Genomic DNA, 18,758 nt, shown 5'->3' on the forward strand with positions numbered 1-18,758 from the left:
AGAGCTTGTAGTGAAAAGTGTCTCTCTTCTTTTAGTTTTGATTTTAGAAAATACTTTCTACCACATTACTATGAGAGCATTGCATTGATTTTTGTAATTATTGAGTGATAAACAGCTAAATCTTTGGGCTAAATGATTGTACATCAGTAATAATGTAGAAAGTCTTCCTTCTGTGGGCAAATACTGGAGCAGAAGATCTGTGATGTCCATTTGGACTCTGCCTTTTCTGTAGTCTGATTATTTCTGCAGCCCTTCTTCATGAACATATAAACAGCAAGATTTCTTTTAAGTGTTCCCAAACTTAACTCCATATTAGAATTAACTTACAGAGAATTTTAAAACTCCTAATGTGTAGGCTATCCCTATTATCAGTCAAATTAGTTTCCAAGATTAGTCCAGCATTTGGGGGAGAGTTCAAAGTAATGGTCTCAGCCTAACTAACCCAGTAACTATTGAATAAAATTTGTGTAATTGCAGAATTGCTTTGATCAGAAAGTTTTTATGTTTCTTAGATTGTCAGATACTACAGAGTTCCTGGAAGGGGTTAAAAAATCACTGAGTTTACTTGAGATGACTCAAAAGAGAATTAACTTAGATTTCATTCAGTTCATCTGTCTTTCAAAAATCTGTAGGTGTATTTTTTACAATGTCGTAGAGACTTTGGTTTACTGCACCTCGAGCAGACAGAAAAGGAATGCCTCAATCAGCTGGCCAGGGTGACACACATGGCAGCTAGGTAAGTTTTTCTTCTTCCCGAACTCCCCATGGCATCAGAGTAGGTCAGGGTCTGTCTCCACGGTTGACTGATGGATTTTACAAACATGCAGCACAGTCAATGGGTTCTAAGACCTCAGGTTTCTTTGTTTGTTCTTGATGTATGTTGTTGCATCTGCTGAGTTATAGACAGGCACTGAATACAGTGGCAGCTTCCTCCCCACTGGCAGGGGTGCATGAAAGCTGGAGTGCACATGACAGATTCCCACTGGAAAAGTCTAATTCTTCATTTTTAGTACTTTTGTAACAATTAGGAAAAAAATTGGTAAAAACACCTAATGCTACTTGTTAATGAGGCAATTTCTGCTGTACACTATTAATTTTCAAATATTAGAATGAGTTCTAATAAAATTTTCTTAAATTTATAATTTATAAATTTAAGGTTATAGCTTTGAATTTAATGAATTGATTATCTCTGAGAACAAAGGATTATTTCATAATAATAATCATTTTAAAAATTGTCACTATTCTTTAAACAATCAAGCTGAAAAGGTACTATTGTGAATGATTGGTCTGCCTTTGCTTGTTAGAAGGAGAAAAAACACTGTATAAATTAGAGTACTGTGAAGCTCCTTTTTGTCTGATCTTCCTGATGACTTATTTGGCTTTCATAAGTTGTTGGGCTCATGATACAGATATGGTGATGCTGCTGTGAACAGCCCTTTTGGAAATCCACAGGAATTTTCTTGTAGAGATAGCCTCAACTATTTATAGACATGCATCAGTAAACAGTTGTTAACTGGTCCACCCTATGTTCTTCATTAGGACAGCAACATCATTCCTCCTAATAGGAAAGTGCTGATTGGTTTTGTCTGTTTGTAGTGCGTGCGTGCGTGCGTGTGTGTGTGTGTGTGTGTGTGTGTGTGTGTGTTTATTTTATATTAGAGCCAGCTAGACCAATTCTAGCTGTGATATCAGGATTAAAATGAACGTGATCTAAAACCTCCAAGGTAGGTCAACATTCTTGAGAATGTACCTGCAACTAGCCTGTATGGAATTTTCTACTTCTCTACTTTATTGGAGGTATTTTGGGGGGGGGGGAGATTTTATAGTAACTTCAAGATAGAAAAGAAATGATATTTTGGAGACAAGGGGAAATGATTTCTAAAAGCATGTATTATTATCTTCCTTTAAAAAGGTTGCATAGATCACTGATTTCTCCTTATTGATAACAAGCCTTGTCCATGTATGTTTAACCTTTGAGGTAGTTGCTAGCATTGAGGGTAATTTTCATTTTTTATATATTATTTACATAAATACTAGAGAACACTTGTAACTTTTGGAAACCTCAATGTTATATATATAAATCCAGTTTCCTCTGTGTCTCCTTTTCTATATCAGCAACTTAGAGTCACTTCAACTAAAGGCTGCTGTAGATAGTTGGAATGCCATTGTGGCGGATGTTCGAAACAAGATTGCATTCCTCAGGGTAAGTTCTCAGTACACTTAAATCAAATCGGCAGAATTTATGTGAGAATACGTATAGAAAGAACATATAAAAGCAAATAGTGTTTATGAGACTTATAGAAAGAACATGTAAAAGCAGAAAGTGTTTAAGAAACTTATTTTTCTTCTCAGTTACCAAAGATTATGCTCTTGGTTTGTCATTATTTTCATGTAATTAATGTTAGATCTGAATTATAGACTTATAATATGTGACTTTTTAGTTCATTAACCCAAGGATAAACTCAAAAGTTGCCACTTACCTAGTTTTTTCATAATTTCAAAGCCAAACAAAATTAAACTCCAGATTCACTCTAAACAAGTTAAATATCTTAACTAGCTATAGAATTAATCAATAATTTTATATGTATAGAAATAATTAAGTGGAATATGAAATAAGGCTGTATTCTTATCTAATCTTAAAATTTTATATAATTGTTCTACACTGCAGAATCTTAATTATTGATTTAATTAAATTGAGACTGTGTGAAAAGGCTAACATTGTGAGTATTTACAGATCCAGTCTTTAAACCTGTATGTGTAACTGGTTGATTTTTACATCCACATCTGTAAATGAAGCAGTGGTGTTCACGTGCAAAGAAAGCACTACCTCTGAGAACTGTGGGTTTGTCCACTTTAAGAATGATGGTTTGAACCATTTCTTCTCTATTATCGTTGTCCTTCTGTCTAGTGCTACTGAAAATTTTTTAGGCATATTCAGAATTTTAGTCTCAAAGGCTCCTTGTTTCCATCCAAGCGTACTTCTGTCATGGAAATAACTAAATGCTTTGCTTTAAATGTTGTGTTTTCCATTGCTCCTGGGTTGTTCAGTAAAATGAATAAAGAAAACTAGGAACTAGACCAAAATTACTGAAAATGCAAAAGTTCCCAAAATTAGATTTTTTTCTCTCCTCCCCCTCCCCGTTTCCCTCTTCTTCCTGCCTTCCCTTACCCACTCCCAAACTCTGAGAGAACAAGACATGCATAGCACTGGAGCAAGCCAGAGTTGTAGTTTTATAAAGAAAATTATGAATGCTGAATATCAGTTCTTTGTTTAACACATGTTAATTTTCTTGCTATCTATGTGTTTTTTATAAGTACTTGATTCTTCAAATTCTATCCTCACTTTCAGTGCTTCCCATTTAGAAACTGGGAATTGTTGGAGGAGTTACCATAAACACTAAATCCCTCAAACACAACTTCTTAAAAGCAGGCATGAAAGTCTATAGAATTATTTTTATGTCAGAAATTGTTCTGTTTCTTCTATCACTGGGTTTAGAACTACTGGTTTATGTTGAATTTTAACATAATTCAAACACTATTATGTAGAGTTTCTTTAGATTCAGCAGTGGTCTGCAATGTATTTATCTTCTGTCAGACACAGTACAATGAACAGATCAACAAGGTGAAGCAGGGGTTTGCCTTGAGTACTTTGCCTCCAGTCCAGCTTCCTCCACCACCACCAAGTCCTGAGATACTGGTAAGATGCCTACATGTTTGGAAAGTTGCTTTCTTCATTTTGATAGATGGTGAAGTGTGAAATATACGGTGTGATTGGTGTGCACTTAAATGGAACTAAGTACATGCTCTAAATACCTACCAGTGGCCACGGTGGCCAGTCCATGCTTTCACTCTGAGCAGGGCACAGTCTGACAGAGGCTAGTTCAAACTGGCACTGTGCCGGGCATTTTAGTCTAAATGCTATTTTCATCCTCTGAAACATACATGCTTTACGAGAGATAACTGGTGAATGTGCACACTTCTCATTGCTTTCCATAGCACTGTATAGGTAAACATTCCAGCCTAATACCCTAGAGAGCTAACTAGAGAGTCAGTCCCTCCACTCATAGACTTCCTTTTCTTTAGCTTCTATAATCTCCTGTGGTTATGACTACAGGGGAAGTGTCTACTAACACTACTTCTCTCCTTATTAGGAACCAGTAGATTTAACCAGATGTACTTATCTGGATACTTAAAGATGAGAGTACTGTAATCTCAGAAATACACACAGTTTTCGTGAGATTTTAGGAGGTTATTATTAGGTAATACTTTTTTATCTTTTCTCTAAGTCTGGGTATAGAAAGTAAAGAAAGATAAGATATTGAGGGGCAGATAACTTGGTAATTCTGTAAACTTTATTTATACTCATCATTGAATATAAAAAAGACCACAGTTTGCTAGAATACATCACAAATAGTATCTTGTCCGGTTCCCAGTACAGTTCTCTTTGCATCTAAAACTTCATGAATGTAATCCATTATCATTCACATTATTATATAAGCATTCTGTTCTTCTAAATTTTCAATAGAATTGCTCATTAAACTCTGCTTACAGCGTTCTAGAGTTTTTCTTGTCAAATATTTCCAGATTCTTTCCACAACTATTTTCTAAGACCTAAAAACCATAAACAAATTTAGTCATTAGTGACCCACTACTGAACCCAGATGTTCTGTTTGTGCTATAGCCACTATGATGAAATATGTAGCAAAAGCAACTTAAGGAGGAAGAATATCTTTTGGCTCACAGTTTTAGAGGGCTCCATGTATTATAGCAGGAAGACTGTGGCTTAGTGGAGCTCTTTACTTCATGAGATGCTGGGAAGAAGAAGAAGGAAAAGCCTCTTATTCTTGTCAAAGAATTATTGGTCTTATGAGAATAGCAATTCTCAAAGGGAGCTCAGTGTAGATTCATTACCTGCCATTTATTCATCATTTTAAAATGTAGGGAAAACTTTGAAGATATATTTAATTTTCTGTAGAGCTTTATATATGTATGCTATTTTCATATGTAAGTTGATTTTACATATATAAATATATGTAAAAACAAGGCAAAATAAAATCCAGCTTCAACATTATTCAGCAGTTAACGGTCTTATATCATGTACTCTTTGTCCCTGGAACGTTATAAAACAAACTTCAGGCATTGAATTTCATCCATTTATACACACACACAAATACATACATAGACACATATATATGTGGATGAGGAACTCTTACTGTAAATAATCACAACATTATTATCTTACTTAAAACTGTAAGTCATGGATAATGTTAATATTTAATATCGAGTTAGAATTTATACTTTCTTAATTTTCTCAAAATATTTTTTCTTTCTTATAAGGCACAGTGTCTGTTTTCTAATAATTAACAAACAAATATCAACTTGTCTATCCATTAAAAACTACATTATTATTTTTTTACTTTAAGATTATTACTTAGAGCTATGTCAATATTCTTTTGTCACTTCATCAAATTATTATTGTGTTCCTGTTTTATAATCATGTTAGACATAGCATGTTGTAGAAGCTCCCTTAGCCTGTCCCCTTCTGTCCTTAAACAAACTAAACAATTCAGGGTTTCTCTCCAGCTAACAGTATGCCTTCAGAAACATGGCCATACCCACAACTGACCTATGTGGGGCAGTTTCTCTTGTATGACCCCACTTTATTCTTCTATGTCTTTAAAACTAGAGTCCTGATTCTATCAGATGGCACCTTTGGCACATGATTGAGGAAGCTATATTTTCTATAGATAATTTTGAGGATTTTTAAGTGGAATTTCTGAGTATCAGCTGTCTACATGGAAAGCATTCACTGAGACATTTGAGGTTTCTGTACACATTTTGCCTTTGAAAGTCTTATAGTGTTATATCTTTGATCTTATATTATTTCATCTGAGGGTATATCTTAAAGATCACTTTGTCCAACTCTTTTATATTATACTCTAAGAAGTTTGCTTGCAAAGGTATCCAAGGAGGTTTTTCTATTCTAGCACATTTTCTTTGCTTTTTTAAATTCTCCTAGATTTAAGTGATATTCTGACACACATTGCTTTTAATGTACTTTTATCTGAATTTTAAACCAGTGTTTTACCCCCTGCATAGCTCTGTGACTTAACACCATTGGCTAGGTAAGTCTTTAAATATGTTCAGGGTTTTGTTTTATTTTGTTTTGTTTTGCCTTTTTTTATGTTAGATACAGCAATTCTTAGGAAGACCCCTCATGAAGGAATCTTTCTTTAGACCCATACTTACTGTTCCTCAAATGCCTGCAGTTTGCCCTGGAGTCATCTCTGCAACTGTACAACCTAGACCACCCCTGGTAAGAGTCTTTCCTGGTGAAATATTAACTGGTTTTTATTTAAAGAAAAGTGTGATTCCCGAATAAAGATTTATCTTCATTCATTTGTTTGATTCTGTTGGTAATGCTGGCGAGGATGGTAATTAAATAATAACTGAGTCATATTTGCTTTACCTTCCACTATATGCTTTGAAATACAAAGATAGATTGTTTTCATACTGCCAAGTCCTTGAACGGGCAGCCTTACTTGTGTAACATATAACAATGTTAACATTCTTATTGTGCAGAAAAGCAAAGAGGCCAATCACAAAGCAATAAATTAAGCTACTGATGTTACATTTACCCAGGGGTTTCTGCAACAAACTTTAGTAACCTCAGCCTGGAACAAAACCCTACAAGTTTTCAGTCTTTCTAATTGTTGATAGTCAGATAAGTTTTATTCAAGCCTGGAAGAATAAAGACATTTAAAATGGCTGGAATATTTGTCAATTTGACTAAAGTTTACGAAAGAAATAAAATTCTTCCAAAAGGTTGATTGGAAATATAATTAGGGAAAAATACATTCTTATTCTGACTTTTTCATAAAGAAGCCTCTTGGCAGCTTAAAAAGTGAGTTTGTATGCCTTCATGTCTGTATGCTTGTCTGTCTGCCTGCCTACCTGCCTGTCTGTCTGTCTGTGTGTGTGTGCCTGTGTATGCATGTGTGCATACAGACACTCACACATATGTATAGTACTATATTTCTTGTATCTTTCTCTCAATTTCTTTTTGCAATATATAGATGAATGGTTTTGTTTATGTCTATGCCAACTTTATACAAAATTTATGTATGTAAGCCTGAACATGTTAAATAAGTAGCACATCTTTTATCACCACATTACCTGGGTTGCTAATGCAGTTTACTTGCTGTTGTTCTATAATGACTGGAATATAATTTTGTTGAAAACATTGAAGTCTCTTAACCATCTAGTATGATTATCTTCAGGTTCCTGGGGAAAGCTAGATACTGAGGCAGATCTTGTCTGATTCTAATCACCAATGGTCATTGTTCACTTTTCCTGGTTACACGTAGAGCTTTCGGTAAATGGTCTAAATGCTTTTGGTGACAAAGCTCTTTCAGATACATTGTTGTACCTCCCACAGTCACTGTGATAATTTTGAGACATGGGGAAAAGCACTTCCAGTCATATCATCATCTTAATGTAGAGTTAAAATTTTGTGATTTTCTAATTATAAACATATATTTATTATTTTTAAAATGTAGATAATGGAGGAATATAGGCATTTCCAAGGAAAATTACCTTGTGGTTCACTCCCTGGCGGGGGTGGGGGGAGTGTCACCATTTACAAATTATTTGTAACTTGCAAATTCTTTTGTGTGTTAAAATATATGCATTAAAAATTTTAATACTAAAGGAGTCACACCATAAGTACTATGTTATATACTGTTACCCAGACATATACATCTATTTGTAAGAACTTGATTGATTTGCTATAATTTACCCATTCCTTTGTTGGCAGGCTTTAAGTAGTTTTCAACTTTTCACTGCTATTTTTTTAAAAATTCAATAATCACTCTGCATGTGTTTCTGTATGTGTTAGTAATTACTAGGCAAACAACCTATTTTTAGAATAAGTAAAAATACTTAATAGAAAGTTAGCAATATTGTGTTTGTTATGAAAACCTGAAAGAAGTCATCATAGGTGTCACTATGACTCTGCATTCTGCTTGTTTCTATGTTGGCACACAGTGTTGCCTCATCACTGAAGCTGATGGTTAACACCTTCCCGCCTTTTACAGATGCCCGGTATAACCTGGGCTATGCCAACACCTATCGGTGATACTGTGTCACCCAGTGCAGGTCTGTGCAGTGAACCTCTCATGATAAACTGGGAGAGAATTACAGACAGGCTGAAAACTGCTTTTCCACAGCAGACAAGGTACCTTCATTTTTCTTTAATTGGTTACACACATATTTTACAGCTTTCAAAGTCTTAATTATAGAAATGAAACATTTCACACGCATGCAAGGACAGATATTTCCTTGCTTATGGTCTTAATAAAATTAAAGTGACTAAGAAGATATTGTGCTCAACAGAAATGCTAAACATTCTTACATTTTATTACTCTTAAGTCATGCAAAGATAATTGTTTAAATTTATTTGTGCTCATTTGTTGGAAGTGCTAGATGTAAACTTATCTAATTTGAATGTCTCCAGCTAAAATAATTATTTTAATAACAGGTTACGAAAAAATAAATTCTCAGTTAATTGTAGTCTAAGCCTCCAAATCATCAAGTTTCAGTTTTGGGTTTGGGTTTGGGTTTTGTTTTTTTCAATTTTATTGATATTCTTATGATTTCTGGGTGAGTAGATACAGTTCATATAGTGAAGTCAAATATCATTAGCTTTCATTGGTAAACACACAAAATATCACTTCAGGACAAAATAGTTTTCATTTTGGTTACAAATAAATCTAGATGTCATTTTTAGATTCAAGACTACAGTTTAGTCTGTGTGCTGACTGTTTAATGAATAGAATTTTGTATTTCATTTCGAGGGCACAACCTTGAAGCAGTAGGAAAAGCCATTCCGTCTCTATTCTATATCTTTCAGGAAGGAACTAACAGATTTCTTACAGCAATTAAAGGATTCTCATGGGAAGTCCGTGTCGCGACTGACATTTGATGAAATTGTTTATAAAATTTCTCAAATGATTGAGCCCAAGAAATCTGAGGTAAAACATACAAATAAAAAGCAACAAACTTTAATTCTGTATTTTCATTTCTGTAATAGTTTCAAAATATATTAAAGAATCACAAATCAATAACTTAATCCTGGGACATCATTGAGTAACAGTAAATCCTTAAATTCAAGTTGACAAGTGACATGGAACTGTTTTTGACCAGACTAAAATAAACCTGATCCCTTTTCATCTTCTAATGGCTTCCTTGAGTAAATCTGAATGCAAATTTTATTTGGTTTTGTTTCTAATTTTCTGGAATGATTTATTTAAAAGTACTCTTTCCATAGCTCAAAGGAACACTGCGAACATTCTTTCAAGTTTTACTTTTGGTAATTTTTGCACCTATTCAGTTCTATTAATTGGCACTGTTCTAGGATAATTCTTAAAAGAAAATATTATTTTTAGAGTGAAGAAAAGTCTGCTGCAGATGGCAATAATGCTTCACCCAGCCACACTGCATCACAGCCTAATGCTCCCCAGGACCCCAAGTCAGCACAAGGTTCTGCCACATGGGAAGGAGCCAAAGATGTGGTGAGACAGAATGTTGGTTATGAACACATTTAGATCTGAGAGGAAAAGAATAACCTAAAATTTATCCTGTCTGTTTTTCTTTAGGATAATGAAGAAGAAGAAGAGGAGGAGGAGCCTTGTGTAATCTGTCATGAAAATTTGTCTCCAGAAAACCTTTCAGTTTTGCCTTGTGCTCACAAATTCCACTCTCAGGTAAAGGTTTAAGCTTGTCCTGTTAACATGTTACCATTCATCAGCTAAGCTAAGCACTACCTTACTTACAAGGTCCATCAGCATCCAGTGCCATTTCACAGTCCCACTGGGCATAACTGCACTTCACTCTGGGTGCCATATGCCATATAGAAACGTTCCCTCCTTCACTGTATCCAGTCATGGTTGTGCTACTGTTTTTCAGGAGGACAGCCTGGAGATTTAAATGGTATACAGTGTACAGTTCCCATGAGCAGAACTAGGAGCAAAACTGATTGACATAGCAATGAGTGACAAGACTAGCAACACAGAAGTGCCACTTTACCCGACTTGCTGTAAATTCTACAGTGTCTGTTGTCCTTTAATAACAGCCCTTCTCATAAGCACAGGACTCCTTAGTAATCTCTCTCAGCTCTTGTGTTTGCGTGCGTAGGTTCAGGCCCTGGAGTGTTAATGGTAGAGAAGTGAAAGGCTGGCAAATCTCCTGTGTTCTTGATATTTCTGGGTATGACCTGGGTCTGCTGCTGTATAACTGTTACTCACGTATAATATGTGGCCCAAACCCTCTCGTGATTTAACAAAACAAAGGATAATCTTAGACAAGAAGTGTTTTCTTGGGAATTTTTTCAAACCATGTTTCAAAGATACAATATGTGGTACCTGGTAGAAAGTTATGTGTGTTGTCTTCTTTGATCTGAAGAGGTATGAAAAATAGCCAGTCCCGGCGGTCTCCAAGATGACCCTTGGCCTAACCCAGCTTTCCCATTGTGAAATGTCAACGGGTGGTGAGTTTTGAAAAAGAGTGTTTAATAAAACTTGTGCCCACTTCATGCGAACACACATATGATTCATTCAGGTTACTCTCTAGGGTTAGTTTTTAGGCCTCAAACATAGTCCCTGTACATAATCCTATTACCTGAATTGGCTCTGCATTATTCATACATTGAAAACACGTAGGTTTGGTGTCAATCCTTAGAATCAAAACATAGCGAATACTTTATAGTTCAAGATTACTGTCATTGTCATAGAAAACAATCAGAAGAGACTTTTCCTCCAGGGAGTTTCAGCTTTAGAGCCCTGTAAAGGTATTGGTAACATTCATATGCTTAGTTGTGATTTTTTAAATTATAAATATGACGAACATAAATAAAATTGGCAAAAGAGACTATAGCAACCTTCCCCCCTCCCCGATATCCTTGTCAATAAGAAGTAGGGTGATTCAAATTCAAATTCAAAATTCGAGTCAGATAGATTGGCTTAAAGATATACTGCAGTTGCAGGTTCTGTTGCTTAGCAAACCAGAGAGGGTGCCATACTTGTAGCAGATGGCTTGGCTTTCAGATCCACCAGAGGATGTGATGGTTGGTAACTACAATGTGTAGAGTGGTAGCTGCCTTTGCTAGGCTAAATTTGAAACTCTGACTTGAACCATTTTGCTTCTTAGTTCATTAGACCATGCAACCGGGCACATGCCCTACCTGCAGACTCTGTGTTTTGCTACCTGAAGAATTCCCTGGCCACCTAAATGGCAGTTACCCAAGATCTGATGCCAGGCAGGTAGCTATACCTAAGATCAGTTTAGACACTAGAATTTAGTTCTGCTTTTAATGAGCTAATTGTATGAACAGTATCATGTAGCAGGATGTGCCTTGACCAGCTCATCACACCAGAGCTGAATCAAAGAGATTGAGACAAATCTACAGCACATGTAAATTAAATGGAAGGGACTTAAAGAACATGTATTTTATTGCTTTTTGTAAGACTTTCCATCCGTAAACACAAGACTTGTAAAATGACTATTAGTATATTTCTAAGAATGTCCTATTTTTTCTTCCTTCTTATTCTATTGTCCTTTACTTTCTCTCAAATATGCTATATTTCAGTTTTCTGCGATAAGTTTAATAGAGCAAGTAGAAGGTAGGAAAATCCAATAGACTTGCATTATTATAAGTTATATGACTATCTCCCCTATTCCTTTCTATCTTCCGAGATGGCTACACTTGATGAGATGGTAAACTTTGGCACTGGTCACTAGGCTGTGGTTTGTAATAGCCTGTGAGCACTGATTGTTTCAGACAGTGTAGGTCCAGTTTGTCAGCTTGTTATTGCTGTACAATCTCCATAATTACATTGTAGAAACTGCAACTAAGATTTGTCTGTCCCAAGAGCTAGTTCTTCAAATCACACCACAAGATGCCTATATTCCCAATATTAAGCAAAATATATATAGAATGAAGTTAGGATTAGAAATCAAGAGGTATTAAAAGGGCAGATATACAAATTAAGTCATTTGCTGGGATAACTGAGATTTTTACATTTCTTTATAAACATATTATTTGGTTCTTAGTCATTTGTATTTGGAGGCGTTGTGGGGTTTTTTGTTGTTTCGTTTTCCTCTTTAAAGTTGCCTCCTTTTATATAGTTGTTCTGGGGAAGAGAAGAAGCCATTATGTGTACTTGCTGCTGCTTATGTCAGAGTGGACATCCACCAGACCAACTGTCTATCAAAGCTTATTACTGAGAACTTGATTCTTAGAAAACAAAACCTATTTTTTAAAAAATAGTGTAAATGCCTGTATTATACATGCCTGTATAATAATAGTGTAAATGCCTGTAAGTATTATACATGCCTGTACCTTCAAATGTAAAGTAAACCATGGTTATCTTGTGAGATGTGTTCCTTGGTTCATATTCACAATCTCAATTTTATGAATTTTGGGAGAGAAGTTTTTGACTCAGCAACTGTTTTGTCTATATATTTCAGTGTAAATGTATCTTGAAGTTACTGTGAATCTCTATTTAAAAAGTCAATGCCTGTAAGTGTATGCTAAACTTTTTTTTTAATAAACTGAAAAATGTGAAGAAAATATTTTTAAGATTTCAACATCCGAGTGGGTAAGATGGCAGCTAATGGTGCTTGTTGTAGACTTTGAGGACCTGAGTTCTATCCCTGGGACCTGCATGGTAAAACGAAAGACCCAATAATCCATAAATGTTCCTCTGACCTTCAAAATGTACATTGTGGCTTTTGTGTGCACATGCACGTGGTACTTGTAGATGCATGAAAGAGAAAGAAAAGAGAGGCTTTTTAAATATGCCATTTGTCTATATAAAGTGCCAACATTGTGTTGGAATTGCATCATCTAGAGCCTGTGGGACATTTAATCATTATCTTATGGTTATGTACCAAGTTATAAGATTTAGCTCATGCTTACAGTTTGCTTCTTACTCCATGCTTATAATTGTATATTCATTTTTATGTGGAAAATAAAGGTATTTCTGAATTGAAAATCTATTTTCTATATATTCATCTTAAATGTATGCAGAAAACTTTAATTCTCTATTTCAAATGTCTGCTTCTGTTGAATTGTACTTAAATTTTTCTTCTGTTTAGAGGAAATCATAGGAAAATGTCTAAGTTGTCAGGATGTCTGGGTGTCTTAGAATATAGGAGTTTTAAGGACTCAGTGTTTTCCTTATCTGTCTCATGTGTTTTGCATCTGTGTCTTGTCATAGACAAGCCACCTGATATTGATGAGTCCTGATGCTTGGCCACATACCACCTTTCCAGGTTCCTGTGCTAGATTGGTGGAGGTGATGACCTGACATTCTCGGCTTCAGGCTCGGTACAGAAGACTGTACACAGTCACTACTGTACAGTGGGAATGTGGACAAGGGACAGAAGACTGAACACAGTCACTACTGTACAGTGGGAATGTGGACAAGGGACAGAAGACTGTACACAGTCACTACTGTACAGTGGGAATGTGGACAAGGGACAGAAGACTGTACACAGTCACTACTGTACAGTGGGAATGTGGACAAGGGACAGAAGACTGAACACAGTCACTACTGTACAGTGGGAATGTGGACAAGGGACAGAAGACTGTACACAGTCACTACTGTACAGTGGGAATGTGGACAAGGGACAGAAGACTGAACACAGTCACTGCTGTACAGTGGGAATGTGGACAAGGGACAGAAGACTGAACACAGTCACTGCTGTACAGTGGGAATGTGGACAAGGGACAGAAGACTGAACACAGTCACTGCTGTACAGTGGGAATGTAGACAAGGGACAGAAGACTGAACACAGTCACTAATGTAGAGTGGGAATGTAGACAAGGGACAGAAGACTGAACACAGTCACTACTGTACAGTGGGAATGTAGACAAGGGACAGAAGACTGAACACAGTCACTACTGTACAGTGGGAATGTGGACAAGGGACAGAAGACTGAACACAGTCACTACTGTACAGTGGGAATGTAAACAAGGGACAGAAAACTGAACACAGTCACTGCTGTACAGTGGGAATGTGGACAAGGGACAGAAGACTGAACACAGTCACTAATGTAGAGTGGGAATGTAGACAAGGGACAGAAGACTGAACACAGTCACTACTGTACAGTGGGAATGTAGACAAGGGACAGAAGACTGAACACAGTCACTACTGTTCAGTGGAAATGTGGACAAGGGACAGAAGACTGAACACAGTCACTACTGTACAGTGGGAATGTAAACAAGGGACAGAAAACTGAACACAGTCACTGCTGTACAGTGGGAATGTGGACAAGGGACAGAAGACTGAACACAGTCACTACTGTACAGTGGGAATGTGGACAAGGGACAGAAGACTGAACACAGTCATTAATGTAGAGTGGGAATGTAGACAAGGGACAGAAGACTGAACACAGTCACTACTAAAGTCATGTCTAGTTCAACAGATGCTGAAGTTAATGGATCTATAAAATTGGTGATACATAAAATGTCCACTTTCATGCTTTCTTCTGAGGAATGATTTTACCCTAATCAGAAATCAATTAATTACCAGATAACTCTTAACATGGCAGTACTTGTATCAAAAATGTTTCAGGAAGCTATGTGTATAAGAGTACTTAGTGCCTAAGCATGTGGACCTGAGTTTGAATCCTGAAATCTGTATATAAAAATTTGGGCATGCTTTTACCTATTCTCACCAGAAGGTGGAGACAAGGACCCTGGGAACTTACTGAACAGTCAGCCTATATAAAATGGCAAGCTTTGGGTTCATTGACAGATTGTATCTCAAAGGAAAAAATGTGGACCAAGAAAGAACAGACCAATGAGAGCCACCATCTATACTCTGAACTTAGAGGTATGCACATTTTTGTATGCACACTCAAGGTTTTTAAAACAAAATATTCTGGAAGTATCCAGTTTGAACATATACAAACACTCCTACTGGAGTATATGCCTTGTGATGTTTTCCTTTCTAATTACTTTTCTTGTGCATAACATTTTTTAGCTTTAATAAGATACATTCAGATGTGCTTGGTGCTTATTTAATTTACTTTTGACTAGTATCTGGTACTGTGATTCCTTTAATGTGGTGGGTCTGGAGACGCAGGTAAGGGGGAAATAACTTCTGGTGACACTTAAACACTCCAAAGTAGCATTCTGAGATTGGAGGACTTCTCTCCTAAGCTGGAGTTCCTACAAGTATTTTCAGTTGCGTCCACTTTAGGATTTACTTTGTACGTAAAAATGTTGTACTGACTACTTCTTAAATAATTCTCTTCAAACTAAACAGGATAAACAAAAAGTTAACTTTTCTACTAGGACTATAATATTGGGTATATAAAATTCAAATATATGACACTTACATCGTGGAAAGACTTCCCACTTTGATTTAATTAACATAGTTCCAATTAATGAAAATTATTGCAACTTAATTTTTAATACTACTGTTTCACTCTTTAATCTTTCCCAGGTTAAAATTTTAACAATTATTTGGTTCCAGAAGTTTGCCTTTCTTTTTTTTATTTTACAACTTTATTTTACAAAACAAAGATAAATGAACAGATTTTAAGCATTTTGCATAAAATTGTACAATACATTTTTGTCAGTACTTTTTTCAGATTTTTAAGATAATTTTTACATGAAACTATATGAATATATATTTTTAGTCAGTACTTTATTTTTTTTAAAGGTTTGATAGTATGCATTGAAAACTTAATAGTTACAATGAGCATAAAGTACATGTAAAACAAAATGTAACATGGAAATAGTCAGAGTTTTCTTGTTGTGTAAAGATTATTTTTTTGTTTTCTTTTCTTTATTTCTTGGACTTCATACAGTCTATGAGTTGTTTCTGGGGGAGTGCAAGCCTCTGGGGTTAGTATCCCACTATCAGTGACTGCATATTATGTCTGTTCTTTTGTGACTGGGTTATCTCACTCAGGATGATATTCTCTAGATGCAGCCATTTTCTTAAGATTTGGTCAAGTCATTGTTTCTGGTGGCAGAGTAGTATTCTATTGTGTAAATGTACCACAATTTTTGTATCCATTCATCTTCTGAAGGACATCTGGGTTCTTTCCAGCTTCTGGCTATTATAAATAGAGCCGCTATGAACATTGTGGTGCATATATCTTTGTTGTGTATTAAAGTGTCTCTGGGGTATATGCCCCGAAGTGGAATAGCTGGGTCTTCAGGTAGTACTATATCCAATTTTCTGAGGTATCACCAGACTGATTTTCAGTGGTTGTATTAGTTTGCAACCCCACCAACAGTGGAGAAGAGTTCCTCTTTCTCCACAACCTCGCCAGCATCTGCTGTCATCTGAGATTTGGATCTTAGCCAATCTGACTGGTGTGAGGTGGAATCTCAGGGTTGTTTTGATTTGCATTTCCCTGATGGCTAAGGATGTCTAGCACTTCCTCAGATGTTTCTCAGGCATTCAATGTTCCTCAACTGAGAATGTTTTGTTTAGCTATGTACCCCATTTTTAAATGGGGTTATTTGATTCTTTTTGAGTTCTTTGTATACCTTGGATATTAGGCCTCTATCTAATGTGGAGTTGGTAAAGATCTTTTCCCATTCTGTTGGTTGCCGGTTTTTTTTTTTCATTTTTTTTCTTTTTTTTTTTTTTTATTTAGGGCTACTTAGGCGCAGGGGTTAAGGCTCCTTCAGAGTGATGTAGCTAGGGGGTCCTTGGAGGGGTTAGGCTCTATTTTTTTTTTCACAGTTTTCTTTTTTTTTTTAAAACGACTTTATTTTACAAAACAAAGATAAATGTACAGATTTTAAACATTTTTTGCTTAAAATTATACATTTTTGTCAGTACTGTTTTTTCAGGCATTAAAATAAGTTTTACATAAAACCATGTGAATATATTTTTTTAGTCAGTACTTGATTTTTTTCAAGGGCTTGACAGTATGCATTGAAAACCTAATAGTTACAATAAGCGTAAAGTACATGCAAAACAAAACGCAACATGGAAATAGTCAAAGTCTTCTTGTTTTGTAATATATGTATACTTTTTTGTTTTCTTTATTTCTTGGACTTCATACAGTCTGTGAGTTGTTTCTGGGGTAGTGCAAGCTTCTGGGGTTAGCATCCCACTATCAGTGACTGCATATTATGTCTGTTCTTTTCTGACTGGGTTATCTCACTCAGGATGATCTTCTCTAGATGCAGCCATTTTCTTAAGAATTTGGTTAAGTCATTGTTTCTGGTGGCTGAGTAGTATTCCATTGTGTATATGTACCACAATTTTTGTATCCATTCATCTTCTGAAGGACATCTGGGTTCTTTCCAGCTTCTGGCTATTATAAATAGAGCCGCTATGAACATTGTGGTGCATATATCTTTGTTGTGTATTAAAGTGTCTCTGGGGTATATACCCAGAAGTGGAATAGCTGGGTCTTCAGGTAGTACTATATCCAATTTTCTGAGGTATCGCCAGACTGATTTCCAGAGTGGTTGTACCAGTTTACAACCCCACCAACAGTGGAGAAAGGTTCCTCTTTCTCCACAACCTCTCCAGCATCTGCTGTCATCTGAGATTTGGATCTTGGCCAATCTGACTTGTGTGAGGTGGAATCTCAGGGTTGTTTTGATTTGCATTTCCCTGATGGCTAAGGATGTCTAGCACTTCCTCAGATGTTTCTCAGCCATTCAATGTTCCTCAACTGAGAATGTTTTGTTTAGCTATGTACCCCATTTTTAAATAGGGTTATTTGATTCTCCAGTTTCTAGCTTTTTGAGTTCTTTGTATACCTTGGATATTAGACCTCTATCTGATGTGGAGTTGGTAAAGATCTTTTCCCATTCTGTTGGTTGCCGTTTTGTTTTCTTGACAATGTTCTTAGGCTTACAGAAACTTTGCAATCTCATTAAGTACCGTTTGTTAATCTTTGACCTTAGAACTTGAGCCATTGGTGTTTTGTTCAGGAAATTTTCTCCTGTGCCTATGTTTTCTAAGGTTTTTCCTTCTTTCTCATCTAATAGTTTCAGTGTATCTGGTTTAATGTGGAGATCTTTGATCCACTTACACTTGAGCTTTGTACAAGGAGATAAGAATGGGTCTATTTTCATTCTTTTGCATGCTGAGTGCCAGTTGGACCAGCACCATTTGTTGAATAGGCTGTCCTTTTTCCTTTTAATGTCTACGGCTCCTTTGTCCAAAATCAGGTGACCATATACATAAGGGCTAATTTCTGGATCTTCTATTCTATTCCGTTGGTCCACATGCCTATTTCTATACCAGTACCATGCAGTTTTGAGCACAATTGCCTTGTAATATAGCTTGAGGTCAGGGATAGTGATTCCCGCAGATGATTTCTTGTTGTTGAGGATGGATTTCAGTATACTAGGTCTTTTGTTATTCCATATGAAATTGCACATTGATCTTTCCAATTCCATGAAGAACTGGGTTGACATTTTGATGGGGATTTCATTGAATATGTAGATTGCTTTTGGTAGGATGGCCATTTTTAAAATGCTGATCTTTCCAATCCATGAGCATGGGAGACCTTTCCATTTTCTGAGATCCTCCTCAATTTCCTTCTTTAGAGGTTTGAAGTTCTTGTTGTACAGGTCCTTCACTTGCTTAGTTAGAGTCACACCAAGGTATTTCATAGTTTTTGTGACAATTGTGAAAGGTACCTTTTACCTAATTTGTTTTTCCACATGTTTGTCCTTTCAGTATAGGAAGGCTACTGAATTGTTTGAG

General features: G+C 36.0%; 1 protein-coding gene across 1 annotated transcript in view; it reads left to right on the top strand.

The window, feature by feature from the left end:
- DZIP3 (DAZ interacting zinc finger protein 3) overlaps positions 1 to 11,214 on the top strand; it is a gene marked incomplete at its 5' end in the record, with an annotated part of 56,511 nt that extends 45,297 nt beyond the window's left edge. The window contains 9 exons of the mRNA XM_080919489.1: positions 633 to 736; positions 2,116 to 2,203; positions 3,596 to 3,697; positions 6,191 to 6,316; positions 8,097 to 8,236; positions 8,912 to 9,032; positions 9,447 to 9,572; positions 9,657 to 9,764; positions 9,967 to 11,214. Coding sequence (XP_080775615.1) covers positions 633 to 736; positions 2,116 to 2,203; positions 3,596 to 3,697; positions 6,191 to 6,316; positions 8,097 to 8,236; positions 8,912 to 9,032; positions 9,447 to 9,572; positions 9,657 to 9,764; positions 9,967 to 9,987 — 936 coding nt within the window. The 3' untranslated portion in view covers positions 9,988 to 11,214. The remainder of the gene's footprint in view (positions 1 to 632; positions 737 to 2,115; positions 2,204 to 3,595; positions 3,698 to 6,190; positions 6,317 to 8,096; positions 8,237 to 8,911; positions 9,033 to 9,446; positions 9,573 to 9,656; positions 9,765 to 9,966) is intronic.
- Between the last annotated feature and the right edge of the window lie 7,544 nt (positions 11,215 to 18,758).

Source organism: Micromys minutus (assembly GCF_963924665.1).
Source record: "Micromys minutus genome assembly, chromosome: 7".
Taxonomy (NCBI): Eukaryota; Metazoa; Chordata; class Mammalia; order Rodentia; family Muridae; genus Micromys; species Micromys minutus.